This window comes from Aegilops tauschii, chromosome 5 (assembly GCF_002575655.3).
Source record: "Aegilops tauschii subsp. strangulata cultivar AL8/78 chromosome 5, Aet v6.0, whole genome shotgun sequence".
In the NCBI taxonomy this organism is placed as follows: domain Eukaryota; kingdom Viridiplantae; phylum Streptophyta; class Magnoliopsida; order Poales; family Poaceae; genus Aegilops; species Aegilops tauschii.
The window spans coordinates 91077218-91101141 of NC_053039.3; the positions used below are offsets into that span (position 1 = coordinate 91077218).

The 23924-nt window shown below is 45.4% G+C and overlaps 1 protein-coding gene and 2 long non-coding RNA genes across 11 annotated transcripts; 2 read left to right on the plus strand and 1 right to left on the minus strand.

Annotated features, from left to right (window-relative positions):
- The first annotated feature begins 9673 nt into the window (after positions 1 to 9673).
- Positions 9674 to 12697, plus strand: LOC120963868 (uncharacterized). 9 transcript variants are annotated; one of them, XR_012184207.1, is made up of 4 exons: positions 9674 to 9799; positions 9897 to 9973; positions 10688 to 10842; positions 11345 to 12697. It is a non-coding gene; the product is annotated as an uncharacterized lncRNA (long non-coding RNA). The 9 variants fall into 9 exon arrangements; XR_012184211.1 differs by having other exon boundaries at positions 10697 to 10842; XR_012184210.1 differs by having other exon boundaries at positions 9676 to 9799; positions 10733 to 10842.
- On the minus strand, positions 12037 to 14719 carry LOC120964368 (uncharacterized). The gene is made up of 3 exons (XR_005756350.3): positions 14320 to 14719; positions 12593 to 12697; positions 12037 to 12501 (listed from the first exon to the last, which is right to left on the minus strand). It is a non-coding gene; the product is annotated as an uncharacterized lncRNA (long non-coding RNA).
- Positions 14720 to 16192: 1473 nt separating this feature from the next.
- LOC120964576 (uncharacterized) lies at positions 16193 to 23829 on the plus strand. The gene is made up of 15 exons (XM_040389356.2): positions 16193 to 16265; positions 16360 to 16479; positions 16578 to 16622; positions 17134 to 17280; positions 17365 to 17385; positions 17504 to 17572; positions 17658 to 17937; positions 18508 to 18653; positions 18742 to 18966; positions 19072 to 20798; positions 20943 to 21129; positions 21250 to 21890; positions 22250 to 22327; positions 23381 to 23533; positions 23650 to 23829. Exons 1-15 carry the CDS (start codon positions 16193 to 16195, stop codon positions 23827 to 23829), a joined length of 4092 nt encoding a protein of 1363 aa, XP_040245290.2.
- The last annotated feature ends 95 nt before the right edge of the window (positions 23830 to 23924 follow it).

Consider the following 23924-nt stretch of genomic DNA (forward strand, 5'->3'; position numbering starts at 1 on the left):
GCATCCGCAAAGTCCGTTTGTGTGTTGCAGCAAAACCCCCCTTCTAACAGCCCCAAAACACCTCTAAATCTCCGCCATGCTCTCGGTCGTTCGATGACAATCGCGTGGGCGAAAACCGCACCTTGTTTGGACTCTCCTAGCTCCCTCTACTTATATAAACACACCCTCCCCCGAAATTTGCGGATGAATCCACCCTAACCCTAGATTCTTCCCTCCTCCGCGCCACCGGAGGCGTCCGCGCCGACGTCGGACACGTCCAGCCACCGCCCCTCCGCGAATCGCACGCCGCCACCTGTCCTGGCCACCGTCCCCGCCGCCGCGGCCCGCCGGGCCCAGGCGCGGCCCGCCCAGGCCCGCGCCGCCGCCCGTCGCCGGCGTGCCCGTGCTCCGCCGCCCGCGCCTCGCCTCCCGCTCGCCGCCACGCCGCCCCAGCCGTCGCCTCCTCCGCCGCGGCCGCCCGCCGCCGGAGCGCGCCACCACGCCGGAGCTCCACGCCGCCTCGCCCCGTCGACCACCTCCCGCGCCGCCCGTGCCATGGCGCCTCGCCAGCCGGAGCCCGAGCTCCTCCGGCCTCCCCTCCAGCTCTCCCTCGCCCCGCTGCCTCCTCCGGCCTCATCTCCGGCGAGACGCGCCGCCGCCTCGAGCCCCTAGCCGATCGGATCTGGAGAAGTTCCTCGAAGGTTGACTTTTCCCGAGACCCCAAATATTGCCAAGTCCTTGAATTTGTACGATAAGTGCCCAGGTTCATCATTGCATAACTCTCTGCATATAGCTCCGTTTCGCGCGTGTAATATGTCAAATTGTTCGCCTCGTGATGCTCCAGATTTTGTTCCATTACACCATGTTAATTAGAGTCCATCTTGATGCCCAAATCTCTGTTGCAAGAGTGCTAGTTGTTGTTATCTGCTGGTTCTTATCAGAACTTGGAGATTTGTTATTTTTGTATCATTTAATATGTGCATCTTATGAGTATGAGCTCTACATGTGTTTTGTTGTATGCCATGCCATCCTTCCAGAGGTGTATGCCATGTATTTTTTTTGATCTCTGTGGTTACTAGCACAAGCATGCAAACTAGGCCCCGTAATGTTTCTGATTTCAGAGACAGTGATTTCTGTTTGTCTGCTGTTATTTTGTTGTCATGTAAACTTGATGCTACAGAGAGTTCCATGCATATTTTGGAGATGTTCAGTAAGGATGTTTTGTAGATATTGTTGTATTTGATCCATTCCTGCCCTTGTTTGCAATTATGGAGTGCCGTAGCATGACTCAATCTTGCTCTACTTTTGCTATAAAATATTTCTGGCAGATTCTTAACATGATATTCATTTTTGCCAAGCTTGTTGTAGTTGATCCATATACGCTATGTATTTGCTCTTGCCATGGATAGTTTCATAAACATTCCATCTTGCTGTAGGTATTCTTGTTTTGTCATGAATTGCCTTGTGGTGAGTGCATCAAGCTCACCAACATGCCTTCATATTGTAGTTTCTGCCATGCTCTGTTTTCTGCCAAGTCTGAAACCTGTTAACGAAATTTGCTATGTTTACATGGGTGCCATCATATCTTCTGGTCCTTTTTGGCTTATGGTCAGTAAGGGACTTCTGTCATATGAATTTAGTAGATTCATGTCAAGCCTTGTTTTGCCATGTTCAGTTCTTTAGCATGTTGATTTCGTGCTCTGAACATTGCTACCTGATGCTGTTTCTGTCATGTCCAGTATTTCTGCCAAGTCTGTGAATCTATTATTATTTTGCAATCTTGCCATGTCCTTTTGAGCATGTTCTAGTGATTTCTGGAGATAGCTCAGTGTTCATATTTTGTTGTGCTTTACCTGTACATCATGTCCATGCCTTTTGTTTTCATGTTGAGGTGCTGTAGCATATTGTTTTGATGCTTACAAGTTGCCTAATTGCTGTTTTGTACAGATTGTTGCTATATATTGTTTGGAGTGTGTGTTGCACCGTTGCTCCGTTTTGAGCATGCTCTATATGAAACTTGCTTAGATTTGCATGTAGTTCCATATTATCATGTTGCATCCTTGTTTTGAGGTGTTTGCTTGATGTTTGTATGCATTTTGCATCAATGCCATGTTTAACCTGTTTTGCTCATATCTTCTAGACCGTAGCTCCGAATCTAATGAACTTTATATGTAACTTGACTAGAATTTCTTGTAGATCATCATGGTGCTCTTTAACTTGCTGTTTAACAACTTCAACTTAATGCTTGTTCAGTTCTGGACCAATTTCGAAATTTGCATATGAGGACTTACCGGAATTGTTATATGTTGTTTCCGGTCTCATTTAAACTTGCCTTGATGTGTTGTTCTTGTATGCATCATCTCTCGTCATGAGTAGCTTCATATAGCCTTGTCATGCATCATACTTGGTTGAGCATCATGCCTTGTTCATGTGTGGTGTGTTTACTATGTTGTGTGCTTCTTCTCGATAGTTCCCGTGTCGTTGCGATCGTGAGGATTCGTTCGTCTTCGTGGCTTCATCTTCTTCATGGACTCCTTCTTCTTCCTATCGGGATTTCAGGCAAGATGACCGTCACCTTGGATCTCATTACTATCATTGCTATGCTAGTTGCTTCGTTCTATCGCTATGTTGCGCTACCTATCGCTTGCCCTATTCACTTGCTCTTCAAGCCTCCCAAATTGCCATGAATCTCTAACCTTTGTCACCCTTCCTAGCAAACCGTTGTTTGGCTATGTTACCGCTTTGCTCAGCCCCTCTTATAGCGTTGCTAGCTGCAGGTGAAGATGAAGATTGCTCCATGTTGGATTATGTTTATGTTGGGATATCACAATATCTCTTATATTATTAATGCATCTATATACTTGGTAAAGGGTGGAAGGCTCGGCCTTATCTTTTGTTCCACCCTTGCCGCCCTAGTTTCCGTCATACCGGTGTTATGTTCCCGGAGTTTGCGTTACTTACACGGTTGGGTGATATATGGGACCCCCTTGACAGTTCACCTTGAATAAAACTCTTCCAGCAAGGCCCAACCTTGGTTTTTACATTTGCCTCACCTAGCCTTTTTCCCTTGGGAGTCGCGCTCTCGAGGGTCATCTTTATTTAGCCCCCCTGGGCCAATGCTTGTCTAAGTGTTGGTCTGAACCAGAGCCACTTGCAGCGCCACCTCGGGGAAACTTGAGGGCTGGTTTTAGTTGTACGTAGTGTTCATCCGGTGTTGCCCTGAGAACGAGATATGTGCAGGTCCTATCAGGATGTCGGCGCATCGGGCGGTCTTGCTGGTCTTGTTTTACCATTGTCGAAATGTCTTGTAACCGGGATTCCGAGACTGATCGGGTCTTCCCGGGAGAAGGAATATCCTTTGTTGACCGTGAGAGCTTATAATGGGCTAAGTTGGGACACCCCTGCAGGGTATTATTTTTCGAAAGCCGTGCCCGCGGTTATGTGGCAGATGGGAATTTGTTAATATCCGGTTGTAGAGAACTCGACACTTGACCTTAATTAAAACGCATCAACCGCGTGTGTAGCCGTGATGGTCTCTTCTCGGTGGAGTCCAGGAAGTGAACACGGTTTCTGGGTTATGTTTGACGTAAGTAGGAGTTCAGGGTCACTTCTTGATCATTGCTAGTTTCACGACCGTTCCTTTCTTCTCTTCTCGCTCTTATTTGCGTAAGTTAGCCACCATACATGCTTAGTCGCTGCTGCAACCTCACCACCTTATCCTTTCCTTTCCCATTAAGCTTTGCTAGTCTTGATACCCATGGTAATGGGATTGCTGAGTCCTCGTGGCTCACAGATTACTACAACACCAGTTGCGGGTACAGGTTATGCGATGATCATGACGCGAGAGCGATGTTACTTGTTTTGGAGTTCTTCTTTTGCTTCTTCTTCGATCAGGGGATAGGTTCCAGGTCAGCAGCCTGGGCTAGCAGGGTGGATGTCGTTTGATCTTCTGTTTATGTTTCATCCGTAGTCGGATGTTGAGCTTATGTATGATGTATTGTTGTATTCTTGCGGCATGTGTATACCTTCTATGTATCCCCAAATATTATGTAATGTTGATGTAATGATATCCACCTTGCAAAAGCGTCTTCAAGATGCGCTTCTATCCTTGGTGGGACCTTCGTGTTCCTTTAGGATAGGGTCGCATCTTGGGCGTGACATGTACTCGGCGGGAAAAGTGGTCTTTCATGATTTGACGACTCCTTTATTTACTTGCTTCGGCGAAAACGCGTGGTAGGGCATCCCACGTCAGGAAGAATATATGCGTGCACCACCCGGGAGGAACCCGAAACCGCGCGGTAGGGTGTGCCATGTCTCGGCACGGAGGAAAAATGTGCGTCTAAAAATTTACTGTATCAGACGTAGTACCTATGGCTCGACCTCGGGACCCAGCCAGTCGGTCGAAAACACCCCACTAGCCACACAGCTTCATCATGCTAACATGGCACGGAGGATAGGTGTGGTTAGCTCTGTCTCGACCAGCCACAACGTCTCTTGTTCTAGGCGATTCTTCCATTTTCCAAGCTTTTTTTTAGTTGTAATAACACCACGGCAAGCTAGCGCCGCTCTTCGTGTGTGCCCGTGCAAAGGTTAGACGATGGAGAGAAGAGAGAGATCGCAGACCTGGGACCCACCAGTAAGTGAGTCAACGGTCATGCACGTGTAGACGAGGCACTCCCTCTACTCTACTCAACGTAATACTGTATAAAATCAAGTTATGGGACAAAGCCAACAATCGTTGTTGTTTCAGGCCATCGACTTACGCTTTGTAGTCTAGGTTGCCAGTTCGAATCTCGTCTTTCAAATTTGTTAGTTTTAGGTCCAAATTTGATTAATGACAAGTGTGACCCCCGTGTGTTGTTCCGATATTTCAGTGTAGGATGGTTTTTTTGAACAAACACTTTGCGCGGTTAGACAAGTAATGGCACAAGTTACACGTATTTTGCAAGTTTACGAACAAAAATGACAGCGGCATAGAATATCACATCCACCCCGCAGCTTAGATGCTATGGTGATACGAGTTTTCACACCGTTGGAAGTGAGATCCAATGGCTTGGGAGTAGTCTTTGTAATTATGCGCAATTTCCAAACTCCCCAAAGGTTTTTTTTGCAAATAAAACATTCAGGCCTCGTGTGTGTCGCTGCATCTTGGATCCAACGGCTCCTCGTTGCTCATATTAGGTGCTCCCCGTAGCTTAATTACCCGCTACGATGATATGAGCATCTAGGTCGTATGATCAGTGATCAGATGGCACATGCGTAGTACTTGTACTTTCTGCGCAATTCCCAAACTCTCTCTGCCGTATATTGCAAAAACATTCAAACCTCCTACTGTGGGCTGTTAGATCTCCGTGAACTCGTATCACCATAGAATCTACGGTGCGGGAGCACCTCATATTCTCCCATGCGAGAAAACATATGGTGCTCTCACAGCTTGGATGCTATGGTGATACGAGCTTCGAGGTCGTTTGATCTGAGATCCAAGGGCATCTGAGCAGTCTTTGTGCTTGTAAGCAGTGGCCGAACTCTTTGGGGGCTTTTCTGCAAAAAACCATTCGAACCACTGAGGTGTTGGGTCACAAATCCAACGGCTCCGAAGAGCTTGTATCACCAAAGCATCTAAGGTGTGGTAGCACATGATATTCTTACATACAGGAGAATATGATGTCCTCCTTCATCTTAGATGCTACAGTGATATGAGCTTCGAGGTCGTTGGATATGGGATCCAAGGGCATCTGAGTAGTTTTTGTACAAATTGTGTGCAATTCTCAAACTCATCAAGGTTTCCTGTAAAAATATTAAGACATCATGTGAGCTGCTATATCTCAGATCTACAAGCTCCAAGAAACTCGTATCGGCATATAGCATCTAAGGTATGGGGGCACATGATATTCTCCCGGGGAGGAGGGGTGGGGGGTGCACAACCAATCGGTGGTTGGGAGAGTGGGGACAAATATAATCTAAACAACCCTAAACAGAGCTTCACAATTTTATCTAAGGTCGAGGGGGTGACCCCCGACAATCATAGCTCCGCCTAATTAAACACAACATTTGCATGTACTATAGTACTAGACTTAATATTCATGTTTCAATTTCATGTTCGTTTTAAATATTGAATTGAGGACCATGCATGTCTTACATTTTACTCCCTTCGTTCCTAAATATTAGTCTTTTTAGAGATTTCAAGTGGACTGGCACATACGGATGTATATAGACATATTTTAGAGTGTAGATTCACTCATTTTGCTCCGTATGTAGTCGCTTGTTGATATCTCTAAAAGACTAATATTTAGGAACAGAAGGAGTATTTTTGAATTCGTGTCATACATGCATGATTTGGAAAAATAGATGCACTATACTTATTGGATTGTTGTTGTGTTCGTGTGTGGGTGTCTGTGTGTGTGTGTGGTCATATGCTTGATACATACAAAGTTTTCTCACCTCCATATTGTTCATATTTTAAATTTGAATTTGCATTGAAAAACTTAGCAGGGATATCATGAAATGTGAAATCCACGTTGAGATCACTATATCACAAACTCACTCTAATTCAGCAACTCGTCATAAATCAATTACCAGGTAGAGATTAGTATTTGCAAGGAAAATACGGGCGTTGTAATACACATAGATTCGTTCGGCAATTTAAAAGGTTCCTTTTGTATTCTCGAATGGTAGGACCCAACTGCATACCAGCCAGACCTTGGCTCGTGTTGATCCTAAAAAAATAAAAAATATAAAAACTGGGCTCGTGTCCTTCTGGTGGCGTGCGTGGTACGCACATTAGGCAACCCCAACCATTCGAGCCTCCACGTTTCGAGTCGAAATATCTAGCGGCCAGAATTCCAGCCCTAGGAAATTCCCCTCATGTCCACGTTCCATAATGACTACCGATGAACAACGGAGGCCGGGATGCTTTAGTAACTAGACAACGTTACCTACCGTTCCGAGCACGGTTCAATTCCCTCGGTCGCCGCTCGCCAAGGTCACCCGTCAACTACATTGCCTAGTACTACTACTACTACACCAGGATGAGCACAGAATTGAGCCCGTTTGTTCGTGCCTAGTACTTGAGTTAATATATCAGGCAATGCACTGGTACGGAGGGATTATTCTTTTGCTCTGCATATATAACTTGTCTGAAGTCTAACTAAGCAAAATGTTTGACCAAATCCTTTCTTAAGAAATACAACAGGACAGATGTATGGCTTGAAAATTTATTGCATGATGCAGGTTATGATATTGTTTCAAATCCTGGATCTTAAATTTCAGAAAATCCAAAAGTGACCATAAATTCTTGAAACCGAGCATGGTCACGTGATATGGCACAAATATTACTTCGTAATTTTTTTCTTCAATTTGAGACAAGCTGCTTATGACAAGTTGCACAAATGAAGAGCCAAGGTATTTTGGAACAAAGACCTATCATGTTAAGGCGAACGCTTTTACTATTGAAACCGTGGGCGTTTACGTGCCGCCACGAGTCCCGCTTCTCATCGGCAGGTGTCGTCCGAGCAAGCGTGTGAGTCGACGGGAGGCGTGCGAGCAGACCGCTACGCCGGCAGACGGGGAGGCGTGCGAGCAGACCGTTGTGCAGGCTCACCGGGAGGCGAGCCCTTTGACCAGGCTTCGCCGCCCACCTTCGTCCCAACTGCTCCCACTTTTAATGTCGCCGGCGCCGCAATTTAAAATCAACCCCGCACTACCCGGTATTGCTACAATCTTCTCTCTTCCTCTCCGATTCTCCTGTCATCTACCTCCAACCAGCCTGACCTAAACGTACGCCATGCCGCATCACGACGGTCTGCCCTTAGTCTTCCAGTTTCCTGAGGAAGACACCCAGCCGGAGTCTCAAGAACATAAGGCGCTTTGGGACGAGCTTGAACTGGCCTTGCGGGAAGACGCCGCGCCTGTCCCCGCTCCCGTTCCAGCTCCCGTCGCCCCGACTGCGCCAGCGCCCATCCCCGTGGCATTGATGGGATGGGAGCCGCACATTGTCGCCGAGCTTGATGCCACGGGGTTCCACGAGGTCCCCATCGACTTTCACACGCCCGTGCACCTGCCAGCGCATGCGCCTATGCGTGCACTGACGCGCACGCCCGTGCCGGTGCATGTGCACCTTCCAACACATGCGCCTGCGCGTGCACTGACGTGCGCGCCCGTGCCGGTGCCCGTGCACACGAATGTCTCCGCCGCGCCGTTGATAGCGCCTGTCCCCGCGCGGGTGCCAGTGCCCCCCTCAGCGGCATGGATGGCCGCCGTCGACCGCTTCCTTGCACCAACGCCAGTCGCCTCCTCCCGCCAGTTGACTTGCTCCGAAGTCCAGAACATTTTGGCCTTCCTTGAAGCTAGGCCTACGTCCAGGAGTATGCCAACAACGGCGCAAGGCGCCGCCGTTGCCGTCGGTCAGTGGCCCGACGACACACAGAGCACGGCAGAGGAGCCGCTTCCCACTGCAAGACGCCCCCGCCGCCGCCGCGTAATCTAAATTTGCCATGAAAAATGTTCGGATTGCCATGCTTAAAATCCGAACGTTTATCATTTCTGTTTATTTTAGATCGATCATCGTATAATTTAAAGTTGGAGTCAGACTGAACGAAATCTATGGTTTGATCGATTGAATGTTCTGCTAGAGCCGTATCAAATTAAATATAAAACGTCATCAAGCCACATGTATTCCTTGTCATCCAACGACCTAGACTGCTTCAATGTCGAGCGCTCAACACGTTTAGCGTGCAGTTAATTTTATGCCAAAAATAGTGCTAATCACATAATAACACGCAAATAATATCCAACTTAATATCCGCATGCACTTAATATACTTCCAAATTAACGTGCATTGCACGTACACACTGACTAGTGCTGCTAGCACGTGAAACAGGTGCCGTAACTTGTGAATGCGTCCAGATATGGTCAATGGCAACATCGCCCGCGAGTTCTTCGTGTTTGCCCGTGCGTCTAAACGCAGAAGGGGAGGAGAGAGAGAGAGAGAGAGAGAGAGAGAGAGAGAGAGAGAGCACATGGAACCCACCAGTAAGTGAAGGCGAATCTCTACTATCTAAAAGAAACGTAGTGTTCCGTTTCCCCTCTTCCGTTCGTCAAGCCTTTCGTACGACCCCCTCGCTCCCGATTTTCTTTCCTCCCGTCCTGACCCACCTCTCGTCCCACTGATTTTCTTTCCCCCCTCCCGGTTTTCTCCCTCACGGTTTTCTCCCTCTGGCTTGCATCTCACGCCGGCGTCCAGCGCCACCGCTACCGACCTCCAGCCTTCGTCCTGTAACTCCTCCCGCGCGCCCTATCTTTCTTCTTCTCCCTTCTCCCTTCCCGACCTCTCTCTCACAAACCTTGTCTCTGGCCCATGGATCCCGATGGAGCACCATGGATCCCGATGTGGAGCTCCACTGCGGCCAGATCTGACCTGGGAGCGGCCAGATCCGTGCGTCTCCGCATCGATCCGTGCGTCTCCGCCTCGATCCGCGCGCCTCCATGGTCCGCCGTCTTCTCGAGCGTCGGCGCTGAGCTCAGCCGCCGCCGTCCCATGCCATGGAAGCCTCCCTCCAAAACGACCTGCCATGGCCGCCTCCCTGCCTCTCCCGCAAGTGGGCCTCTGCGCGACCAGATCCGTTCCTCTGCGCCTCGCTCCGCGCGCCTCCATGGTCCTCCGTCTTCCCGAGCGCCGGCGCCGCGTGCAGCCACCGCCGTCCCATGCCATGGCCTCCTCCTGATGTCCAATTCTTTTTGTTGTTGCTATATTCAACCTCATCTCTGAAATTTTACATCTTGATGTGTTGCTGCTATATGCAGGTGTATCAAGTTTCACAAGGTCAGTGATTATTGAACCATCTGGTTAGGACGAACTTGTTCACGCTTTTCTTTGTGAACACCAAAATTTTGTTATTCCAGCCTAACGAGTTTGACAGGAGTCTGTACTGGAGGCATACAGTAGGAGCGCGGCGCTGAACAGTTGAACAAAACTCAGCTTCAATTAATCGAAATGGTACCTTGCTCTCACCTTTTCTCCACTACCGCAATTCTTTAAATTCCACTAGGTATACGCCCGTGCGTTGCACCGGGAGTTGAATTTTTTCTTTAACGCGACACGGGAGCATACGGGCACACATCATGATGCCGATAAAATAACAAAAAGGAGATTATGTTTTAGTTATGAAGCATAGAACTTCTGACAACTTTGACCTGAGATATACTAAAGCCAAAGAATATCACAGAGGGAAATCAAATTATCTGAACGACATGATGTTATTCCCCATAAGAAGTTAGATTTACATTTAAATTTATAATTTCCAAGTGGTCCTCTTTATATGTAAATAAAAAGGTGGGAGTCAATATTACAATGCACTTACCAAACATGTTTCTCTACGAAGAATTATCACCAAGAATCACCTGCCAATAATAAAAACTGAGAGCAAATCTCACTGTTCTTGCACACCCTTGAGAGCAGACCATTTTTTCCCTTCAGACTATACTCTCGTCTATGAACAGAAAAAGAGAACCATAGGAACTAAATTCAAGTCTGCAGAATAACACAAAGCATCATTAACAGTTTAGTAATATAATTACCATTTTTTTGCACACCATGTGAATGGAGACACACCATACCATCCTTGTTACCTTCTGACTGCACTTCTATTTGTGAGAATTCCAGTAAGTAGATGGCAATTTAGCAAAGGAGCTCATTTAACAGTTTGTATAGCGCATGTAGAAGCTAATCCGCCTGATGCTAATACGTGAATACAAGGAGCTCACCTCGGCTGGTGCGATGGACATGGCGAATGGAGTGCGAAGCAATGGCAGCCGTGGCGCAGCATCACCGGGAGGACGGCCTTGAGGTGCAGAGAAGAGATATCGGTACAATACATATCTCTACTTTACCTATGAGTTTGATATAGCTATGCATCTGATGTAAAGGTTGTTTAGGTAGCTCACATCTTTCGCCCCTTCTTAGGGCTACTCAGGTTTGCATTTTTTGCTTTCGTGGTTGGAAGCTCTTCTTCTGTAATTCCGTTGCTCTTCTCAACCCCGTTGCTTAAGCTCTTCTCAATTATTTCTGTAATTCTGTGAACCATAGTTGTGCGGTTATATGATTTTTGGTATTTGCTAAAGTGCGAGCTGTAAGGTTAGTACCTTATGCAACGTGCTAGCACCTACATATTCTCCAGAATTTTCTTCTAAAATGTCCATTTAGTACTGAGCCACAAATTTCAGAGAGAATCAGAATCTGTAGCCTTGCTCAGTAAGGCTCTAAATTGATGTAGTATCATCAGAATCTGTAGCCTTGCTCAGTTTTTTTTGTCTATAAATATATTATACTTCAATTCCGAGCTCGCACTGAAATCACACTTTGTCACAGGATGAATCAGAAACTGAAGATGACGATACAATGGACACAGAAGAAGCTTCCTCTGTCCTCATCGCCGCACTGTAGTCTTTCAGCCATGCTCTGGTGAATGATGACGGAGAAAAAGATACCGAAACTGCTCTACAGACGACAAAACAGTAGACGATGCCAGGACGATTAAGAATCCGACGGCCATGGCTTCCCTATACACATGCATGTGTGGCTAGATTTCATTGTCGTGCATCAATCGTTCGTACTTCTGTTTTTTAGTCTATGGAGAATGTATGTGTATGCTGGTTCTATATACTCTATGTCTGGTTGGCAGGAGATCTCCTATATATGCGAGGTTTTGTATCCTTTTTTTTGCGAGAGATCCGGGAGGTTTTGTATGTTCTTAGGGGTTGCTATGCATCTTGCCTTGCATACTCAGCTAAATGTGGGCAGTGATGAAAATCGACGGAATCTCTGTTAAAAAGTATTTGTAATGGCTATCAGCATTCGATAATTTGTTCAGGGTTGTCCTGTTGTCTCTACCTAGGAAGGCCAAACAGGGTCGGCCGTCACCACAGATAAAAACATTGTCGAGCCTTACTTTTTGCAAGTTGCCTTATTTCAGTCATTACATTCCTATTGCACAAATGCTGCTAGATCGCACAGGGCATTTGTACTAGCAGGCAATCAATCACATAAGGTAACCAGAGGCAATCATTCCAAACGCAATCATTTCACATAAGGTAACCAGACATGATTAATCCTAACGCAATCAATTCATTCAATCACCTTCCTTCTTTCAAACAAACGGTGATCAATCTCTCCTTCCTTCTTTCATTGATACTGTGGTCAATATTTTTCCTTCTTTGACTATCACCATGGTTTAGCTGGCGCCAATTGATATTGAGAAAGTCGTATCAGCCAAATTATGTCTTTTTAGCTGGCGCCAATACAAAATGAGGAGCGCTTCTCTTCCCGCCATATCTCTAATGCCATGCTATAAAAGTCATGCAGCGTTCTGACCATGAGTCGTGTAGAACAGAAATCGGGTCTTGGCAAAGATGGGCTGTCCTGGCTCTAAGAGGATCATGGCACCACCACCTGTGAACTTCGTCCCCGCTCCCGTTGGCTCTCCCCCTCCGATCAACAGGCAACATTAGTTCCATTCCTGCTTTTAGCTGTTTGCATAAGTATAATCTGCATTATTGTTCTCTTTCTCAATGCTGACCAATTGCAGGCATGTAAGGTTCAACGAAATAGAGAACCTACACATATACAGTAGAGATTGGGACGCAACGGCAAAGGTTTTGTGTGCTCGCATCAAACATACTCGGAGTGGAACTGCCGTCTTTCACGCCATCCTCATCGACCAGACTGTAAGAATTCAAAATGTATACAGTAAATTTCATTGGGGGGTCAAAATGGAAGCAACATGCTGCTAATGTATGCAATAAATTTCACAAGGGTCAAAATGGATGCAATTGCATTCGATCCGTTTCAACCTATCGCATATCGCTTCATGGACAACCTACGTGCCGGCTCAGTATACTTTTTCAGTAAAGTTGGTTTCGAACCAGCAGGTGTGCATCTACCAGTTGCTTTGTGGCTGCCATGTGACTTTTACATCACCCTCCACTCGCGCACTGAAATACGTCTTGCAAGGGCCAGCATTAACATCACTACGTTGCCGCCACTATTCATAGATTTTATAAATGTCTTCAGCCTCAGAGACAGGATGCTTGCAGGTGCTTTGTATCATTTCACGATTAATTATGCTGACATGTGGTTGAGCCAGGCTTTGTTAATAAATTCTGAACATTTTTTGCCCAGATGTCATTGGTATAGTGATGCATGTCAGCCGCATAATGTTACACAGGTCATCCGACCGTACCACGCCATACCGACATGTGGTGCTAACGGACAGTCGGTAAGTACTTCATCCAAGTGGTTCATGTATAATACATTTTACTGTGTCACAGGGCTAACATTTCATTGCTCAAACAGGAGGGAGTTTATCTACCTACGCGTCTGGGACCAGCATGTGTCACGCCACTTGAGACGGTGGGGACTAGCGAAGCAGGGGCTCTGGACTTTAGGTGCCACACTGCTTGAGGTCAACAGAGCAAAACGTGAGTCCTTGCGTTAACAAAGAAAGTTTAACATTGATTTATATTGTTTGATTAAACCTATTTTGTAGGGTTTCTGAAAACGACATACATGAGCTAGCTTGTCTTTGAACCAGACAACCAGCAATCCTACGAGCTGGAGGCCTGCCGTGCCGCACTAGGAGATGCGGTTGGGTTCTTGCAGAACCGGGCCAGCTTGATCGTCCAACGACTGAGCCATGTTCACGTTCAACGAATGAGGAGGGTTCAAGTGTGATGCAAACTACACTGAAATGCTCTATAATGATCTGCCACATAGTGATTCGTCGCCTCTAAAACAGCTTCATATATAATCCAGCTTTTATACGTGTTGTCGTCGTTGTAAATCCAGCTGGTATTGAAATAAAACAAATAAATAAAGACGAGAATCTGTCCAGGATCAACTGCTATATCTATGTTCTTTCCGGGTCATTGCCTTCCCTATTAATTCCTTCCTATCCCCTGCGTAGAATCTGCGCATTAACTTTAATTAATTAATACGGGATCACCTTCCTATCCCGTGCATTGCATATAAGCCTAAATTCCACGCACAGTGTTATAAGCATACAAACCTCATGCACACTCCGTGCCATTGGTTTCAAAAAATTGTTCCCCTGCCTTGCAAGCTGATTTCCTGGGTGCCACGCCGCTAAGATAAACGCACACAGACTCCAGTCTAATTTGCTTCGATAAGTCCTATGATTTATTCATGTTTATAGTTTGTAATTAGCCCCATGTTTGTGAGCATCGACTCTGAGCAAAATGCGTCCTGTTTGCTATTTGGGCTTCGAGCAGAATACAATAGTATGATTCAAACTAATACGTGAGGTTGCAGAAGGACACAATACCCACATAAAATCAGCAGCTGGATGGACCGGGAGAGGGGGGCCTCCATCCCCTTGCGATGTGCGGGCTGTAGCTCCTCTCCATGCCGCGGGAACAAGCTCCAGCACACAGAGGCAGCTCAGCCTCCGTCTTACGCGCAGACGCCGTCTCCCGACCCGCCGTCACCGTATCACGCTCACCCACCATTTCCCGACCACCGCGCCTGCCATCACGGCCGACGGCACACGTAGCCCCCATCACCGTGGCCAGAACGTCTGCCTTCAAGGACGGCGGCCCGCACATCCTCAACGAGCAGAGCAAGGTAGAGCGCTGCCGGACGCGACATCGCCGACGAGCGTCCCAAATTGCCCACCGCAGCGGCATGGATTTCGGCGCCGTCAGCCGCCGCTATCTCCTTCCTTTCCATGATTGTCGGCGATAATTGGGGGATATTTTGCGTAGGGTTTCGACCGGATCTGGTTTTGTGATCCGGGGGTTGATCTGTGCCGTCCAGAGGATCGGGCGGTACGGTGCGCATCATGGCACAGCTGTGGTGGCAGGCCCAAGTTGGGCCAATTCAGAACGGCCCATCTTAGTTGTCATAATAAATTAGATCTCGCACGCGGGCCAAATGTCATAATAAGCTTCGTGTTCTCTCTTGTGCAACTGGGCCGAAATTAATTATATTTTCGCATGTTTACAATACATGGTCACATGTAAACAATCCTTATGTGATTGTCTGATGAAATGTAAACAGCAAGATGTGAACAATATGTTTGTATATATTCCCAGTTGCTATTAGTGTTACGGAAGTAAAATATGTATCACCATGTAAAATCAGTTTTCATGGCAATAAATTATAATTTATCATGTTCAGGTATACTAATATCAACTGCATTTCACTACTGTTGAATACTTTTGGCAAATAGCGGCAAGCATGAATAACTTTAAAGTCATTCATCATGTACAATAAGCGTGAAATTTATATGAAGTATGATGTAGAATAAGCGTGCACTATACAAGCTAACTATAAAGAAAAATGGACGGTGGCAACATAATTATAACTTTTTTTGACACCGTCTTGCTTGCAGATGAAGTCTCCAGCACGATCGAGTGATCGTACTCCCTTTAAAGACATGACGATATCTATGAACCAAAGTAATATTTATCATGTCGAACTCTATTAGCAAAAGTACTATTTAATGATCTAATGTTGTGTAAGTGTACAAAACCTCATGAAATATTACTGTTATTGTTTTGTTGTTTAGGTGTCGTTGATATTAGTAATGGAGCGGAACCTATGGATGCGAAATAGCGCAAGCGGCAACGTGCTAGGGAACGATACGCGCAGATGGGTGAAGAGAAAAAAATGAACTACTTAAGAAGCGTCGTGAAGCCTATCAAGATAAGAAAGCTCGACTATTGGTTAATTCCCAAGAGACACGATCAGGTCCACACATGTCAGATGTTAAAGGTGCTAAATAGTAGGCATATCGTTACTTGCAAATATATCAATTTCATTTTTCCATGTTTCTAAGCAACTAAACCTGACGTGCCGTCGTTAGAACAAGAAGACACTTCTTGCAACAAGGAAAATATGGTTCCTCGTGAAGATAATGACTGGCTAAGAAGAAATGACACGTACAGGAGGCAATTGATTGAATTGCCGGTTTAAAACAAAGAAAACCATATGACTAGTATAAATACAACCAATAAATCTTACTATATATGTTGATAATTCATTACTCATTGTTCTACGTATGTAATGATTCATTATTCTGTAGATATTATGGACTTCAACAGTTGCAGTACTGTTAGTCCCACATCATCCCATATTCAGCCACAACCCATAGATCCCAAAGAGCGAAGGAGGCAACAAGATAGGGAACGATATGCGAACATGGAGAGCAATAAAAAAGAAGCACTGTTGAAAAGACAACGTGAAGCCTATCAAAAAACAAAATCATCGACAGGTAAAATTTGCGCCAGACCAGTCAAAATTGTACATTCGTTGCATGTAACAAACCAGCACTCTGAAAATGTTGCCGCTTTCATGTGATTCAACAGAGAAAGTCAACGATACACGTGCTAATGATAGGGAACGGTATGCTCACATGGATAACAACAAGAAAGATGCACTGCTAGAAAGTAAGCGTGAAGCCTATCAGCAGACAAAATCTTCGACAGGTAATAATTGCACAACACAAATCATAATTGTTCCCTAATAGCCGACATCACACAAACAGTACTCTTATGGTGTTATACTTATCATTTGATTTCAACAGAGAAAATGGAAAGTAAACGTGCTAATGATAGGGAGCGGTATGCCAGTATGACTCATGAGAAAAAACATGCAAAGAGCGCTCGCCGCACGTCTTTGCGCAACACTCTCAACCAAGATTCCTTGGCCATGGAGAACCCATGTTACATCCCCAAGATAGTTCGCAAAAATGCAAGTTCATTTGGCCTCGATGGCTCCGTAGTCAGACGTGATTGGTCTATTCCCGAGCTCACGGGTTCCCCTATTTATATCCAGTCCGCTTCTGAGGATATATCGTGTGTGGAGACACCAGATATGGATGTCAGTATGGAGCCACGGAGAAAACATGTGACACCCGGGGAAAGGCAAGCTTTGATGGATCGTAGGAACCAAGCTTTTCATGCAAGTGGTAGGAAGAATAGACACACATCGATCGATGAAAACACGTCGATTGCGCTAGACGACGTAAATGTGTTTGAACATCCAACACAATCGGGAGCCATTAACAATGGTAATGTTCTTAACTTCGGTATTCTCATTCTCTAGAATTATTCACTGAAATTTTTATATTCTATTAATAGAAAGTACATCGCCATTGTGTGAGCCTAGCGAAATACATCTAGCACCCAACAATGATGTGAATGCATCGTTAGATCAACATCCAACAATGACGGTGGAAGGTGTCAATGGTTTTGAACTTCCTGCACAATCTGTCCTTGTCAATAATGGTAATGTTTTCTCTTAATTGTTTGAACATTATAAGATAAGTCGTTCATAATCATATTGATTATACTTTTATGTTGTATTCATAGAGAATACATCTCCAATTACCTGTGCGTTGCAAGAACATACAACACACTCACGAGCCAATGACGATGGTAAGCTTTTTTTATTAAATTCATGCACGATGATTTATTGGAGACATTAGCCTCATAAATAATTTTGGGATAGGTGATGGAGATGGTGTCATATTGGAGGACGACTCGGAAGACGAGGAAGGCTACATGTTCGCTGGGATGGGTATTTTAATCATGTTTCATGACGTCTCGTGTATATCATATGCATGTTTTTGTACTCATATTGTTAGTGCATTGCACAATTTCAGAGGAGGACAACGACGAGGATGTTAAAATGGAGGATGTTGACGATGACGACGACACTACTTCCATTTCAATCGTTCCAGATCCCTACGATATGGTTTATAGCAAACTCCCAACCAACACACACAAGCTGAAGTCGGTGGAGGACTGCAAACACTGCTATGCAAAGAAGTTCGAGCGTGAGTCCATGGGTTTTTGCTGCCGGAAGGGGAAGATCAAACTGGCCAACCCAAATACGCCACCCGAGCTCATGAGGCTATGGACAAGTGCAGACTCTGATTCCAGGTATTTTTGTGACAATATCAGGTTTTTCAACGGCCACTTCTCATTCACCTCACTATATTGTCACCTTTATAGTGATACCACCAACATATCAAAGCACCCTATCTATACATTTCGTGCCCATGGCCAAATGTACCACAACATACGGTCATTCGGCAAACAAGATGGTTTGGATCGTAGTCACTTGGAGCTCTACTTCTATGATGATGACCCCAGTTTAGAACACAGGTATCGCAGTTGCCGTAAAGAGCAGTGCCAGAAAGACAAAGAAGTAATCACACAATTGGTCAACATACTTCATGGCAACCCATACTCTGAACACCTCCGGAGTATGGGCCATGTTGATGATGTTGATGACTATCACATAACACTTAACCTTGACCAACGGATGGATCAAAGAAGATATAACACGCCGACCACTTCAGAGGTAGCTGCTGTGTGGGTGGAGGGTAGTGAACGTCAAAGACAATTCGAAAATAGCGTCATCCTGCAAGGTAATAATAGAGATATATATGGCATCAAGTCCTACCATGGATGCTATGATGCGTTGTCGTACCCTCTTTTCTTCCCTAGAGGTGAACTTGGGTGGCATACTGATATCCCGAAGGAAGGTGTGCCCTATGAAGCTGTGATGGCAGCTCGTGCAGCTCGTCTAGCTCGTGGCCACAATAATAGGTCCTCCAATCCCTCAATCAGTGACAACGCCGATGATGATGAAGGTTAGTGTTGCAATAAGTTGTTACATCACCGTCCATTTGAGGTGTGCTCTGAATCAACATCACCATCGATTTTCAATTTTGTATGCAGCTTCTGGAGGCAGGCTATGTGTATCTATGAGGGACTACTACTGCTACAAATTCCAGATGCATCCAGGGATATTCAACCCGATCCTCTTTGGCAAGCGTCTTTTTCAGCAGTTCGCGGTCGACACATACATCAAGATTGAGAACTCCCGGTTGGACTATATATGGGGTCATCAAGATAAAATAAGGGCGGACCTGTACCAAGGCTTGGTGGATAGCTTACATGCTGGTGAGGGTAGGGCAGATTCTGTTGGAAAACGCACAGTTCTAGCTACGTCATTTATCGGTGGTCCATGAGACATGAGGCATCGCTACATGGATGCTATGGCCTTAGTTAGGAGGTATGGAAAGCCAGACATCTTCCTCACAATGACATGCAACCCAAACTGGGATGAGATTAGGCAGGAGCTCTACCCTGGCCAGACACCTCAAGATCGTCCAGATCTCGTCGTTCGTGTTTTCAGGGCTAAGTTGGAAGAACTCAAAAATAAGCTACTTAAAAAGGATATCTTGGGCAAGGTGAGGGCTTATGTGTATGTGGTGGAGTTCCAAAAGAGGGGCCTGCCTCATGCGCACTTCCTGCTCATCATGGAGGGCCGATACAAGCTCACATGCCCCGAGCAGTATGATCGCCTTATCTCAGCCGAACTCCCCAACAAGAAGAAGTACCCAGAACTGTACAAGTTGGTCGTGAAACATATGATGCATGGACCTTGTGGTGCTTTGAATTTGAATCCTGAATGCCCTTGCACAAAGGGTCGTCCTTCTTGCAAGAATCACTATCCGCGGCCTTTCCACGCGGCTACCTTACAAGGCAAGGACTCCTACCCGCTATACAAACGACGTGAAGACGGATGTAAAGCAATGGTTCGAAAGGAATGGCTAGATAATAGGTGGGTTGTCCCATACAACCCACACCTCTTGCGCTACTTCAACTGTCACATCAATGTTGAGGCATGCGGCAGCATAAAAGCCGTTAAATACCTGTTCAAATACATATACAAGGGCCATGATCGAGCATCTATTGTTGTAAGTGAGGCTGACAAAAATGGAGACATAGATGAGATCAAACAGTATAGAGATGCTAGGTGGGTGACTCCTCCAAAAGCATTGTGGAGGATATATGGATTTGAATTGAGTAAGAACTCACCACCCGTGAAGCAGCTACAACTCCATTTGCCAAACATGCACATGGTGTCATTCCAAGCGGCCCAAAATATTGAACGAGTAGTTAACCATGAAGGTGTTGAGAAGTCAATGCTTACGGAGTATTTTGAGGCAAACAGGTTACATGAGGATGCTCGTTCTATCTTGTACAGGGACTTCCCCGAGTGGTACACCTGGCAGAAAAGTCAGAATAATAAATATTGGAGAAAAAGGGTACGAGATACCGGTGGACAAATTGGAAGAATTGTGTCCGCTCATCCTGCCGAGGGGGAACGCTATTACTTGCGGGTCCTCCTAAACCATGTCACTGGCGCCACCTCTTATGAGGACCTAAGGACAGTTAATGGTGAGATCCTACCAACCTTTCGTGAAGCTGCCGAGAGAAGGGGATTGATCGAAGGAGACAACACACTGGATGAGTCCCTCACTGAATCCACATTATATGAGATGCCATCATCTCTACGGTGGCTCTTTGCAACGATACTGGTTTTTTGTGAGCCAAGCGATGTGCGCGGACTCTGGGAGAAGCACCTGGATGCAATGTCAGAAGACTATCGTCGTAGCAATCCATCCAAAGTTGCAGCTGAGCAATTGGTTCTAATAGATATCAGGAATATGCTACAATCAATGGGCAAGGAGATAGAGTCATTCCCTCTTCCCGATATCCAGGAAGAATATGACACTTCCATCGGTGTGACAAGGGAGATCTTCGAGGAATCCACCATAGAGCTCAATGTTGAGGACACATATCTATCAGATTCACTTAATTCAGATCAGAGGGCCGCATACGATGAAATTATGTCTGCTATTGATTGTGATGAGGGTGGTGTCTTCTTTGTGGATGGGCCTGGAGGCACCGGAAAGACTTTTTTGTACAGAGCACTACTCGCAATGGTACGTGGGCAGAAAAAAATTGCTATAGCGACAGCTACGTCCAGTGTTGCTGCTTCCATAATGCCAGGAGGGAGAACAGCTCATTCACGGTTCAAGATACCGTTAGGCATTGATGATGGTGGGTGTTGTAGCTTTACAAAATAGAGCGGGACTGCAAAGCTCCTACAGACAGCTTCTCTCATTATTTGGGATGAGGCTTCCATGACAAAGAGGCAGGCAGTGGAGGCGTTGGACAACAGTATGCGCGACGTGATGAGCCGACCAGACCTGCCGTTCGGAGGAAAGACAGTTGTGTTCGGTGGAGATTTCAGACAGGTCCTCACTGTTGTCCGTAAGGGGTCTAGGGCTCAGATAATTAATTCATCGCTGCGTAGGTCTTACCTTTGGGATTCCATGCGTCACCTTAAGTTGGTACGCAATATGAGGGCACATAGTGACCCATGGTTTGCAGAATATCTATTGCGCATTGGTGATGGTAAGGAGGTGACAAATCGAGATGGCGAGGTCCGCCTTCCAGACGAGATATGTGTGTCAAGAACTGGGAAGGACACTGACCTTGATACACTGATAGACAATACTTTTCCTAGCCTCGATGCTAACACGTCAGGCCCAGACTACATCACCTCCAGAGCAATCTTGTCGACACGGAATGATTCCGTGGATAGGATTAATTTGAAGATGATCAGTCGATTCCAAGGAGATGAGATGGTGTACCATAGTTTTGATTGTGCGGTTGACGACCCTCATAACTACTATCCTCCTGAATTCCTTAACACATTGACCCCTAATGGGCTGCCCCCGCATGTGTTGAAGCTCAAGATTAACTGCCCTGTCATATTGCTCAGGAACATTGACCCCGCGAACGGACTTTGCAATGGCACGAGGCTGGTGGTTCGAGGATTCCAAAGGAATGTCATCGATGCAGAAATTGTCCTTGGCCAACATGCTGGAAAAAGGATCTTCTTGCCAAGGATTCCCCTTTGCCCCTCTGATGATGAGATGTTTCCTTTTCAGTTCAAGAGGAAGCAATTTCCAATAAGGCTCAGCTTCGCCATGACGGTTAACAAGGCACAGGGGCAAACTATCCCGAATGTCAGTATTTACTTGCCCGAGCCAGTGTTCTCTCACGGGCAGTTGTATGTTGCACTATCTAGATCCACCGCTAGAAAGAATGTCAAGATTCTTGCCGTCCCTGATGCTGGTAATAAGAAAAGAAACTCAAATGACAGCAAAAAGAAGAGTTCAACTTGCAGCAAAAACGAGAGCTGCGATTATCTTGTTGGTACTTACACGAAGAACATTGTCTATAAAGAGATCCTTACATCATAGGTGAGAAATTTGGCAGTTATATTTCCACTCTATCATTTTATTACGTATGGCAATATTTTTATTTCACAATAAAATTAGATAATGAAATAGTTTTTAATTTATCTGAGATTTATTTTGTGCAGGTCACCTCTGTCCTGGAGTCATTTGTGTTAATAACTTGCATCTTGTTATCATGTGTTACTGAGAGAAACCGGACCAGTGTACCTAAGTATAAATTGTTGAGTGCATGAATACCAGAGCTGAAGTGAAAATTATGCTTGTCTTTTGATATGTTTTATCTTGAGTAGAGGAAGATGGTTCATGTCCAAGCAAATCACCTACCTGCAAGCTTCTTGACATCTCACTAATTCGATATTTTATTTCGCTTCACTCTTTTCTGATATGTAAAATCATGCATAATATTTTCAATGTAGTTGATGTATATACTTTCCAAGGTAGCTTGCTGAAATGATGATGAAGTATTTGTACATTGTATTTGAGGCCTAGATGCGACTTGTAAATTAGGGCTATAATTTTTGAAATATGCTTTACATTACAAATTATTATGTGCATTAGGTTTTTTGAAAATTCGAAAATGTAAGGTGTATATGGCTTTAACTTTTTTTTAGTAGAAAAATATGTGCGCTTCATTCAACCAAAGATAATGTTCTTACTATCAGCTTTACATTTATTTTTTTAAAGAGGGACGGCCTCTCTGAATTTCATTTAACTGGAACCATAATATGTTATCAGCTCATAGACTATGTAGAATAAAATGAGGGCTATGATCCAGCCAACGTGCTTCTGCGCCACTCACGCACAGTCATGAGTATCAACGTTTGCTCTCCTGGTAGCAAAACGAATATCATCAGAAGACTTAAAAAATGCACTGCTTTGTGTTTCCATCTTATCCGCCATAGACTAGCCAAATTTGTCGCTGGATGGGATGTTTCCACTCAGAGTAAGAGTATACGAGACAATAAAACGGAGCGATATCTCTGGCGATTTTCTTGATCCCTATCGGTAAACAAATCAGATGGAAGCAATCATGTTTATGTAGGGAAGATAATCGCGGAGATTGCCCTATGTAGGGAAGATAGTCGCCGAGATTGCAGGGCAGTTAAGGCCGCGCGTCACATGCAGGAAGAAATTCCCAAGTTCAGCGGAAGGGAAGTATAAATAATAAAGCAAGGCTGCTCGCACTACCCCATTGACGCCCTGCATAGGTCTCTTTCTTCTCTCTCTGGCCGATCCTTTGTGGGCACGTTCATCAGTCGTGGAAGAGAACCTGTATACGTTGGGGAAACGACGGCAGCCGGGACGGGCTCACCGGTGTAAAGCACTTCAAGGCCGTCCTCTCGGTGACGCTGCGCTACGGCCGCCGTTGCCTCTGCGCTCCACTCGCCATGTCCGTCGCACCCGCCGAGGTGAGCTCCTTGCATTCACGTATTAGCAACAAGCGGATCAGCTTCCACAGGCGCTATACAAACAACCACCACATTTTTTATTCAATTAAGCTTTACTTATGTCTATGTTGTTTCAGATGGATCTGAATGAGATAAAAGAAAATGCATGTGCTATTAATTTTACTGAAAGGAAGGAATACATCATGTCCTTCCCTAGCAAAACCAAGTTAGTGAATATCCATGACACAACCTTGACACGTCGAGATTTGGAATGTCTTTTAGAAGATGAGATATGGGTGGAGAGCGAGGTCAGCTAAAATATATTCCGATGATCATACTTACACACTTCAAGAATGTCTAATTTATTTGTTACTTTTTCTACTATAGGTCATAAATGCATATATTTACTGTC

What these genes read in the sequence shown, in the direction of transcription:
- LOC120964576 (XM_040389356.2), top strand. Translation starts at nt 16,193, where the DNA reads ATGGAGAGCAATAAAAAAGAAGCACTGTTGAAAAGACAACGTGAAGCC. An exon ending in AAAAACAAAATCATCGACAG is followed by an intron (nt 16,266 to 16,359) that starts GTAAAATTTGCG and finishes GTGATTCAACAG; the next exon opens with AGAAAGTCAACGATACACGT. An exon ending in CTGAGAGAAACCGGACCAGT is followed by an intron (nt 22,328 to 23,380) that starts GTACCTAAGTAT and finishes CACGTTCATCAG; the next exon opens with TCGTGGAAGAGAACCTGTAT.